Here is a 12,097-nt window from a genome sequence, read left to right as displayed (position 1 = left end):
CTTAGCTCTCAAATTTGATTCTAAAAATAGTTTTAAATGTTCAATGATATTTTAGTTTTATACCTACACTTTCGAAGTTGTCCTGAAACCCATCTTAAAGTTTGGTAGGATGGTGGGGGAAGGATAGAAACACCTCCATTTTAATATTAGATTTCTTGGTGGCTAATTTAAAACTGAAGCACAGTAACTTAAGTTTATTGCAGCTTTCCAGTAGTCTCATCAATAGTCTTTAAGAAATTATGTCATATATTACAACACTTATCTTTAAGCTATGCATTTATATGAAATTTTTTGAACATAGATCTGAAGGTTTTTTTTATTATTGAGCCATATCTTGTAAAGAATCAGGAGACTGTAATGATATTTCAAGTTACCTTATCTTAGGTGAAATTTATAAAATTTATATATATCTAAATATGAACTTTTTGAAGGAAATATAAAGGAATGTGCTTGCCTTACTTCACTCAGGCTGCTATAACAAAGTACCATGAACTGGATGACCCCAAAACAACAGATATTTCTCACAGTTCTGGAGGCTGGAAATCCGAAATCAGTGTCAAAATAGTCCCGTTCTGAACCCTTCCAGACTTCTGGTTGTATCTTCATGTGATGAGGAGAAGAAAAGAACACTAATCCCATCAGGGGTCTCCACCCTGCGACCTAATTACCTCCCAAAGGCTCCACTTCCTAATACCATCCTACTGGGGTAAGGGTTTAAACAGGAATTTGGGGTTGGGGGGAGACACAAACATGCACTTAATAACAGTGCTTAAAAGTTCCTAGTTGAATATTTGCAGGAAACAGAGCTTTTGAATTTCCATCGAAGAATCATCACCAGATAGGGGTTAGTTTTTTCCATTACAGGGGACAGAGACTCAGATTACCTCAGGTATTGGGGGCTTTATCACGAGGATCACGTGCAGGAGGCCTGACTGCAGGAAGCAGAACCTGGAATCTAATAGTGCTGAGATGGAGCTTGTTGCTCCCTCTGCTGCTTTTTCCACACTACCATCCCTTCCCCGTCTCTTCTCTACCTTGCAGCTTCTCTTAGGAAGGCAGGATAAAGTAGTGTAGTCTCTTAAAGGCATTGTCTTTACAGCTTGACCTGGGTTCGGGTCCTTGGGTGGTTACCTAATTTTATGAGTGGCTCCTAACCTATAAAATGTCTGCCTCTTACAGTAAAATTATGTATTGACACAGTAAGTGCCGAAGAAGTGATCACTGAGTCTTCTTCCTATTTCATTTCTTCTTCCTCATAATCTCTGCTTCATATAAATTCCTCATGGATACAGTTGTACCTCATGACATCCTTATCCGGCTCCTGGTGCTAAATGCCTCACTCTCTCAAGGTTTCCTATTCAAATTCCTGAGGGAGAATCTGACTGGAACAGCTCATCCAGCCTGTGCTTGGCCACAGAACAGTCTGTGCATTGCCAGCTGTTCCCCTTGCAAAAGGGAAGGCAGAGGTTAAGGGGCACCTTGAAAACCCGACCCCTGAGATCAGTGCCTTACGTACTTCTCTACCCGCTATTTCAGAACAAATTCCCAACCATACACTAGTTCTCATCCCTTTTCATCCTTATGACAGTACCCGGTTTCTACAACATAATTCCCTGGGGAATACACCTTCTTTTGCCTTTGATGAAAAGCCTATCTGGCCAATCTAGAGTGGTGGCAATTAGGCAACATGAAAAAGCTTTTTATACCTTTGGTAATGTTATGAAGAGTCTGGCCTTTCTCCCCAAGTTACGGCTTTTCCACCTGGGAAGAAAGCAATTGTGAAGGACCGCCCTGTAATAGCCATTTGGTATGGAATGGGAGGCCTATCTGGGTAACCTTACCATTTACTGTCCTGAGGAAACCTAAATTACACTCATGTTCTACTCTAACCTTAGGGAAGGAGCCTCCTGTCACCTTTACAGGGGGCTAGAGAATCTACCAGAGGAGAATATTTGGGAAGTGCCAGCTGTAGGAACATTAGGGCTTCTAGCTCACATGCAGTGGGCTAAGAACAACTGTCTCAGAGGGAGATGTGCACGAGTTCTGGATCCTTACTTGCTTCTGTTTTTTTATTTTTTATTTTTTTTTTGTGACCGGTAAGGGGATTGTAACCCTTGGTGTGGTGTCGCCCACACTGCACTCAGCCAGTGAGCGCACCAGCCATCCCTATACAAGATCCAAACCCGCGGCCTCGGTGCTCCCAGCGCTGCACTCTCCCGAGTGAGCCACGGGGTCGGTGCTTCTGTTATTTTTACTCTCCTGTCTGTTCAAGGCACTAAGACCAATGAAGAGCTAGCTCGCTTACAAGGATTACAAGGAAAGTCTGAGAAGAATCCTAAGAAATAGGTTCAATAGAGCAGCTCAGAAGAACGTTGAATCTCAAGAGAAGGGGAAGAAGGACACAGGAATGGAATCCTAAAAATGGATGAAGGCTCATGAGAAATACTGTGATAATGATGGACATAACGACAGTCTATCATAAAACCAAGTGTTTCATTCTGCCTGGCAATCCCAGGATGACTTTGTTGGGTGAATTCTTAAAAGTTTAAACTTCTATTTGCCAGATTCCATCCCACAGAGAGAACTTCTATTTTTGGAGATGTTATCAGAACGATAGTTTTTCCAAAGCATTTGTTTCTAGTAGTTATTACCTCATGGCTTCCTCTTCACCACTGAGACACAGACTCAGAGGAATTATTAATACCAGGGTACTTCAAAAAGTTTGTGGAAAAACAAAGATAATACAAATCCTGCGATGAACTTCTGAAGATCCCTTGTGTAGCAAGAAGATAAAAGTCTTATGCAGAAGGGCCTATGTCTGGGGAGACAACCAGGACTAAAGACAGTAAGGACTGCCCCTCCCACGCCAGGCCTGTGCCAGGAAGTGCATGGTGTGCACCTCTTGCAGGTGCCGGGAACCACGTGTTCCAGGAGCAATCACTCCATTGGAAACTACAGAGACCTCACGTAAATGATGCCACGGTAATAATGATAACTTATTTAGCACTCTAATAGAATGTGCTCAAAATCATTACTTCATTTAATCCTTAATTAGTTTTTGAGCTATTGACTATCTTTCCCATTTTTTAAAAGAGGGTGTGACTTGGCTAAGATCATACAAAGCTCCAGGTCCAGTGCTCTGTCTCAGATATTTTCTCTTTCTTTCTCATTCCCCTTCCCGCCACCTCTCTCTCTCTTTCTCCCTATCTATCAAAAATGAGGGTCCCCGATCCAGTCAGAATTCATAGTAGACAAAATATACTAAGTTACTTACCTTTCTGAGCCTCCTTATGATTTTTTGACGTCAGGTATTGTGTTGGGTGAGAAATCCAGACATTGAATGAGGTGGGTGTAGGAAAAGATGGGACAGATTTCACCAGCCTCAGAAGTGGATTATGGGTTTCAGAACCCTGAGAAAACTTGGATACCTCATGACTACCCTTCTGTTTTTAATGCTGAAGTTCCATTAAGAGAAAAACTGAATAAGAAGTGATAAAATTTATTTTAAGGAATATGTTTCCATTTGAAAAATGCAGAAAGGAAATTATTCTAAAGAAGCTACATGTGTAATATAAAAGAATCTTACTTATTCATTGTAAAAATGAAAGATAAAAAAATATATAGGCAGTATGGTCCAAGGAAAATAAAAGTTTGCTTTATTTTTAAAACAGTAACTTCCTTATATTGGAGCACCAGCCAAAACTGAATACTGATAGAAATATAAAATTCTTAGGAGGTCAAAATATGAGTCAGGCGAATTTTCTGAATTTCTTTAAAGGTAGAATTTTCAAACCATATAAAAAAAAATTAGAAACAATGAACATCAACACGTGCATGTGGTAAAATAAACCACAGTTCAAATTTAAGCTGAATCACCAAACCATGTTAACTGCCTCAAACAGTTTTTGTTAATATTTAGGAGAACAACACGTATTTTCAATAACTTAAAAGTGCATGTCTGTCTACTCTTCCCATCTCTTAATCCTCTCAGGAAGTATAACTTTCTTTTAGTAGATTTAAATAATAAATCCAAACATTTACTCATGGTAGGATATTCTGGCATTAACTAGAGCTGAGTTTATCAAGCACTTATCAAGCATTTAAAAATGATCACTTATAGCAAATCCTTAGAAGCCCCAGATGAGAAGGCAGTTCTTCACTTTCTAATAACACCTCAGGTTTATACTGCATAATATAATTCAACAAAACAGCATTCTGACCAATGATGAACAATTTATAGGAAATCCATTTGCCTAGCCAATAACGTTTCATTATAAAGTTAATATTTTGACCAATACTGAAAATTTGTAAACTCCATCATGCTGACATTTACAGAAGTATTAATTTAGCAACAAGTCACCTTTATGACGCCATTTATTAAACTGGAAAAAAAAAAGATGGTACATTCTGGTTTTTACTTAAAAAGGACTTTAATTCAATAATTCATCTGTCACTACTTGAAAACTATATTTTATTCCTTAGCACTGGATGGCATTGAGGTGAAAGCAGCTTTTCTGGTCCTCAACTTTCCTTTAATGGAAAGCACTGTGGAATTTCAGCAGTGAACATCCCTCTGGTTCCTACTCAAACCTAGCTCCAACAAAATGTGAAAGAGAATCTAAGATATAAGTTCTGTTCAAGGCAAGAAGATTCCAATCTCAAATATTTCATTCCAACAACTTATGTTATACCAGCTGTTCCATCAATGAATAGTAAATGATCATTGGAAACGAATGAAGATAACAGTACCCTCACTGCCATCATCCATTACTTACTTTTACATGAACTGCTCTAAATCCAAATATATGCATATAAAACGTTTGTACAGATAAATTAGTGTTAAGAATGTAAAATGTACAGTAACATCCACAAATGTCCTTCCTATGTTCTGAAATCTATACAACTGTTTTCAAGACTGGAAACCAGAACACTCTGGCTGCATAATAAAAACATGTCAGAATATACACACATTATGAAGAGCTCCAGAACTGACCATCTCATAAAAGCACAACCAAACTTATAGTGCTTTCATTATTGCTTAATCCTCTTAATTAGGTTTATAAGGAGACCACTGAGTTCTAAACTCAGGAATTTACTAAATAGTGTTGATTTCTTCTAGCCAGACTAAGCCCTCACAAACCAATAACTGAACCAGGATAGTCCTCAGCTCACTGTCTTTAGGAGTTTGGTACATTTTCAATTAGAGCCTTCATTTTTCCAGTAGACTTCAACATATGTGGACCAAACTAGAAAGGAAACAAAAAGTATAAGTAAAAATATTGGTTCATATAACAGCAATGATATGCCCCCCCCGCCCCCCGCCCCCATCATGGATCAGAGGGCTAGGTATGTTCTGCATGAAAAACCAAGCAGTTACTGGTAATAATTCACTTTTATGAACTGACAGGTTGTTTTAAACATAGGACTTATCAACAGCATGAAAGGCAAAGAGGCAACCAAATTACTTCTTTGAAAGGAAAACTACAATCATCTTAGCAATACCCTATTTTAGTCCAATTTTACTTCTCTCAGTAAAGGGAGGTAATACAAAGTTTCCTTTTCAGTGACTAAAGAGTTTCAATGGTGCTACAATTTCTGAGCTCTCTTTCTGGAATAGATAAGCAAATATCCCCATGCTGGTAACGTGAATAAAGGGAATGTATAAATTAGCATTTGAGAGCTTCTATGAAAACTGCTCACTCTACCTATGACCTGGCACACATTCTTTAAGGCCCACATCAAATCTCACCCTCTTCAGAAGACTTTCACAGGATTCCCTGAGAGAAAATGATCTTGCTTTACTTTAAATTTCTATATCACAAAATATATATTGCCCTAAAACACAAATTTTATTAAAGTGAACTTCATTATGCTTAAATAAAAACATAATATTGCATGTAAAATTTAACACTGAAGATCGCTAAGGAGTGAGATCAGGGGTTAGCTTTTGCTTTCTTCTTTATGCTCTTCTTTTCAATTTTCCAAATGAACTATTACTTTTATAGTTAGAAAAATAAAAGTATAAAAACTAAACAAAGATGTCATCCTTTTCCCAGCTAGCAATCTACTTGTAGGTACGGACAAATCCTGTATCATACCCCCTTGAATCTTGCAAAGGACGTAGCTGAATGACTTGCAAAATATAGGTGCTTAACAGTAGGGTAAAATTACCGTGTCACAGGAAAGAAACCTGGGCTCATACTCACCAATACTGTCTCTGATTCAGACTTTGGAACTCCTTTTTCAACTTCATCTTGGCTATTGCTTCGATAGCGGTACGCAAATTTCTTTTTCAGAGCCTCTGCTATGAGGGCAGCAGGGTCAGCAGCATCCACTGGCTTGGGCTTTACATCCAGTTCTGACCTTAAAGAAGTGAACAGAGACCAACCGTGTTCAGGGGGGTCACCAGGCTGGCATCGCTCAGGGAAGTACTGTGCCAGCCTTCCCATGCCCAACAGCACCTCTCTAGCATCACAGTTACTCCAGAAAGATACTGAGAAATACTGCTAACAGTGAGACGGAGCCAAGGTTTAAGGCTCAACAAAAGAGCACCAAAAGTCCAATAAAGAGCCACTTAATGCACCTCCAGAACACTGACTATGCTCCACAGGGCAATCAGGTTCCATCTTCCAGGCAGCTCTAGTGACTACTACACAACACACCTTTATTAAATGAATGACTGGGTGATCACAATAAAGACTTTACATGAAAGGGCTGATATTTAAGTGAAATGGAGAAACTAAAACATCACCTGGAAATTATTTTGCTAATCTCTTAGCTATTGTGTACAGGAGTCACTGGGGTTCATCTTTTTTAAACTAAAAACTTAACTATTCATGGTGGTTGTGTTACAAAACAAAATTTCTCAAGAAGCCCAGTGCTTTGGCTTTACAGACAAACAATTGGGGTGGTAAGAAAGAAGGTAATTGTATCCTCACCTCTTTACTGACCGAAGTTTTATATTGTTCATATCTTTAAGGATTTCTAGCATATTTGGCATGTCAGGTTTCTTTGGATTGTTCTTAACCAAAGTCTTCCCAGCACTGGCTTTTTTCTCTCTTCGCTCTTTAATCAGGTCAACAGCAGATGCACTTTGGTGGAGCCCCGGTGGAGGGAAGGGCGGGGGCGGGGGTGGGGGCGGTGGAGGAGGGGGCGGTGCGGAGCTAACCGATGTGGCAGAATCTATGTGACCTATAAAAACAAGGAAAAATGAACTTAATCCTGCTGGTAACAGGCAAAGAAAGTATCAGTTTTTAAAAGCAAAATTATGTTAAGGACTTTTGTATTCCTAACACAATATCCTTAAAAAGAATTTCAGTTATGTGCAGAGAAAGGCAGTTTCAGTTACTTCATGAGGAATACCTGAATCTCAGCCACGGTATCATTCAACCCTAAACTGTCCAGATGGAAAAGTTCCATTTAACTTAACAGGGGTGTTTTTGTGATATCAAATGCTCAAGTTTGTGGCACAGTTTGTAATCACTTTTAGCAGAAATATAAAGCAGTCTGTACTGCATAAACACCTCCACCTTCACCACATAGTTTGACAATTTAGTACTACTTTACCTATTTGAAAACACTTTGATAAATTTGTGATTCATTTTAAGTATAAGAGTATTTTCATATGAGACATATTAAGCATTAAAAGCCTACATTCATTAGAATGTGTCTGGAAGAAAGTTTTAGATTTACTGTTGAACAAACTTGAAGAAGAAAAAAAGTATTATACTTCGTTTCCAAAACAAGAAGTATCTAGGATAAGAGACACAGATTATAAAATAAGGACCTAAAATTAATTTTTCTGCATAGTAACAGATTACAGAGTTGTCTTTTGGGTGAACTATATTGGTTGGCAGGAAAAACAGCACTGATGCAAAGATTCAGACCACAAATACAACATCTAAAAATAAACTCTAAAATTATCTTGCTATTTATGGTAGTTTTCCTAGTCTGCCAGAAGAGGGAGGTAAAGCAAAAGAAAAAAGCAATTTAAAATTAAGAAAAGAAAAAAGCAGAACTTCAGGTTTTTAAGAAGTTACATGCTCATGCAAAGTTCATTCAAGTAACACTGACCACCCTCTGGCACCCTGCTTCCCCAGTTTGTCTCAGCAGTGCCCAGTGGGAGGAGGCTTCCCTGTTGCATTACATTAAACCCCAGAAGCACAAGCAAAGTGGCTCAGAAGCAGGGTAATTAATTGTCTTATTTTTTCCACAGAGCTGGTTAATACTGAGTCTAGCCAGACCTTGGAAACAACAGGAGAACAACCATTACTTGCCAACAGATTTGTGGGCTAGGATTTCAAGGCTATGGTTTCTTCCCCAATGTGACGATGCCACAATAATAAAAGAAACAGTGTCAGACCAGGGATCAGAAGACTGAATTCATTTTCTACTCTGTAAGAGTTACAGGAACAATCATTAAGTAGCTTCTGTGTGCTAAAGGCATTTTATATACTTTCTACATTTATTCTCACAATAACTCTATAAAACAGGTACTATTATCACCATTTTAGAGCAGGAAAGCGAGGTGAAAGGTCAAGTGCTTGCCTCAGGACATGCAGGTAGTAAAACACCACTCAACCCAGGTTCCTTTCACTAAATAGACAGAAGCCCATGGGATAACCTCATGTCTGATATGGTTGGTGCCATTATCACAGACAATTAAGTTTCCCATGAGAAAAAAAACATTCACAATAGTAACAATTCAACTGCATGAATTTCAGTGTTTTCCAAAGATATTTCCTAACCATCCTCTCTGATAGTTTCAAGACTGTTCAAAACAAATAAACACCCCTAAACCTGGCTGGGTTCTGCATTAGATTATGCAAAGAGGACTGACACTTTGTTTTCTAACACTAAATGGCTGTTACTTACTAGTGAATTTTAAAACAAGTGGCATTCTCCTAATTTCCAGTTTGCCAGTTAAAACAAACAAATGACAACTTACAGACCTGCAATGAGATGTTGCTGCCCTTGCAGGGTCACAATTTTGGCAATCTGCGCTCTGAGAGCAGCAAGTTCATTTTCAAGAGCACAGATCTTCTGCAGTGCTTCTTCATTCGCCAGTGTTGTAGTCTTCTGCTGAGGCTCTTCTCCTGACAAGTTTGGTAAGGAAGCCTGCCTGCTTGGGGGCTTCTCTAAGAAGGGAAGGTCATCCTGAAAGGTTGGCCTTGACCTGACCTCTGTCCTGCAGAAAAAGATGCAAGGTTGGCATCACAGGCTTTGTAACAGAAAACGAAAAATCATCAGCACCAATTAATAGAGTATCAAAGCAAAACATCCAAGAACCACTTTTCAGACTGATCTTACGTAAATTCCCTCCTTGCAGTGTTCAAACAGTAAAGCACTTGTCACGTAGCTACTCTGGGTGTTCTCAGCATCATCATTCCTCTTAATCTTAATCTCTGTATAATATGCACAAACTAACACTATCAGGAGGCATCACAGATTTCCAGCTAATTCAAGTTTTGGTTTTAACTAAGGAGAAGAATACTTTTGATTGTTCTTCAAAATGGTAAACTTAATTACTACTTATATTTGACAATAAAATCAAATCAGTGATCCATTCATTAGCTTTTCTTCAGGGTCTTGGCTTCTGCACATCAATGTCAGTGTTTCCCATGTATGATAGTATACATCAAATTGCAAGACATATTGTGACAATATGGCCAAATATGGCATCAGAGACTAAAATGGAGAAAAAGGAATCATTAAAATTGACCCATGCAGTAACTACATAGATGGTCTCATTTTCATTGGGTATCAAAAAATTAATTTTTTTTTTTTATGTGCATTGCCTGGTAGCTCCAAATGGAAGTCTTCTGGGGTTGAGAATAAAATTCAGATTTCTTTTCAACAGTCAATTTATATACTTGCCCATTTCCTCATATTTTCTACAATTAAGTTTTCCCAGCCTGTATCCCACCTTTAAGCCCGTTTCTATCTTAAATTCTTTCCCTTTAGACAATAGTCCTAGACTCATTTTTCCCTTATATGAGGATATTTCAAGAAGTTTGTGGAAAAACAGAATTAAAAAATACAAATAAATTCCATGAACTTCTTGAAGTGCCCTTGTACCTATCCTGCAAAGACCTACAGGCTCAGAAAACAACTCTCTGCACACTATCTTTTAACAATACAGTCATTTATAACTCTGTAATACCAAAAGAATTCTTCACACAAGTACAGGGAGTAATTATATTTATAGCTCCCAGCTCTAATCAATTCTATCTTGGGACTGGTAAAGTGATAAAGTTCCTAGTGCTGCATCATTTGGGGAAAGCCCCCTGTGTATGAAAGTTACTGAAAGAGAAAGGGAACACTAAACATACACTAAATAAGAAACTTATTTAAGATTTCTTCATATCTGGGCTGGGGGCTTTTCTCTCCATCACTTTTAATCTGACCCCATGAGGCAGATACTATTATTTTACAGCTAACGAAATGAGCTCAATATCACATAGCTGGTGTGTGGAATAGCCAGCACTGGGAGTTGAGATTTATGAAGTTTTTTCATGCTATCAATGACATAGCAATGTTAACTAATTCGAAAACTTACAGGTCTTTGAGGTAAGCATACATTATAAGGAAAAAAAATCTGCAATTTCTGGTCTTAACTGTATTAACTAACACTACTTTATTTTACACTGGGGCTAGTGAACGATTTCACCAGGACTCCCCTCTTAGGCACACTCGAGACTGCATAGGAAAAGAGTAAAGGGGTGCCATGACTTGGAGCTTTAAACATGAGAAAAGAGCCCATTACTGACTTCTTTCTCCTTGCTGTCAATCAACATTAACAAATTGTGCCCAACTATTTTTGTAGTCACAGATTCCTTTGACAATCTGCTGATTCTCCCATGTAATGATCATACACACCCCTCATAAAATTTTGCTCATACACTTTTAGCAGTCATGGCCCCCAAGTGAAGAATCTGTGATAAGCCCTGTAAAAAGTGATCTGAAGCCAAAAGCTAAGCAACCCTCAGCCAGGGGATGGACAGGATGCTAGTCAAGGCTTGCACCAGTTGGAACCACTTACTCTAATAAGCATGTTCCCTTTTTCCTTAGTAAAAATTACCACCAAAAAAAGGAAAGAAGGAAACGCTTATTTCTGGGCAGTAATGTGCCCAACTAAAGGATCACATTTCCCAGTTTCCCTTGCAGCTTTGTGCGGACATGTGACATGTGACTGAGTTTGGTTAAGATGTAGGCGGAATGTTGGTGAGCCATCTAGGAGTGCTGCTGAGCGTGGGGTGACTCCACTAGGAAGACTTTCGTTGTTAGCCTGACCCATTTCCTCCTGCTGAGAGAGTCTTGAGTGCAAGGTGATGCTTTAGAGTTACAGAGGCACCAATGCTACAGGTGACAGAGAGCCTGGCTGGGTCCCAGATGACACTGTGGAACCACTAATAGCCCCAGAGCACCTCCTCTGGGATGTCTTTGATTTTAGAGAGAAAAAAATTTCCATGTTACTTAAGACACCATTCTTAGGGCTTCTCAGTCACATTTAGTCATACTTAATCCTGTTAGGACATTTGACAACATTAAATTTTATTTTAGATTAACTTGATATTGGTATTTTATTTTTGCTTGAGAGCTGCAATATCTTCATTCTAACTTGTATCTCTAATGGGGAAATCTTTGGACTCTTTCTTGTGGTATTAGTCACTGAATTCAGGTGTTTTTCTTCATATCTAATTTTCTTCATTCCCTGCTAAAATGACCATATATAGAGGATGCTTGCAAATTGTATTTTATTTGTAACATTTTTAACAAAAAGATTTAGAGAATAAATGTCCTCCCTCTTACCTAGCAACCATAATATCAATTTTATTTCACTTAATTTGGAATACTTGTGGGATAAGGAAATGTTTGGCTTGCAAAGTTTCCATTACCATTTCCTTTCTTAGCCCCACACTGGGAAGAAACAGGTGATGAAATTTCTTTAAAAAGTACATGAAGATTAAACTCAGGTAAAAAAATTCCATAAAGGATAGTATCAATGCTCTGATATAACACATCAATATGAGGGCCGGCCCGTGGCTCACTCGGGAGAGTGCGGTGCTGATAACACCAAGGCCCCGGGTTCGGATCC

At 38.6% G+C, this 12,097-nt stretch overlaps 1 protein-coding gene across 1 annotated transcript in view; it reads right to left on the bottom strand.

Moving 5' to 3' along the window:
• Positions 1-3,633: 3,633 nt before the first annotated feature.
• MTFR1 (mitochondrial fission regulator 1) overlaps positions 3,634-12,097 on the bottom strand; it is a 41,506-nt gene continuing 33,042 nt past the window's right edge. Inside the window, exons 5-8 of the mRNA XM_008586975.1 lie at positions 8,952-9,187; positions 6,939-7,191; positions 6,207-6,363; positions 3,634-5,246 (exon numbers count right to left, since the gene is read on the bottom strand). Of these exons, the coding sequence (XP_008585197.1) occupies positions 5,178-5,246; positions 6,207-6,363; positions 6,939-7,191; positions 8,952-9,187 (715 nt within the window). The 3' untranslated portion in view covers positions 3,634-5,177. The remainder of the gene's footprint in view (positions 5,247-6,206; positions 6,364-6,938; positions 7,192-8,951; positions 9,188-12,097) is intronic.

This window comes from Galeopterus variegatus, unplaced genomic scaffold (genome assembly GCF_000696425.1).
Source record: "Galeopterus variegatus unplaced genomic scaffold, G_variegatus-3.0.2 Scaffold4194, whole genome shotgun sequence".
In the NCBI taxonomy this organism is placed as follows: Eukaryota; Metazoa; Chordata; class Mammalia; order Dermoptera; family Cynocephalidae; genus Galeopterus; species Galeopterus variegatus.
The sequence above is the reverse complement of the archived record's forward strand: the minus strand, read 5'-3'. Positions and strand labels throughout refer to the sequence as shown.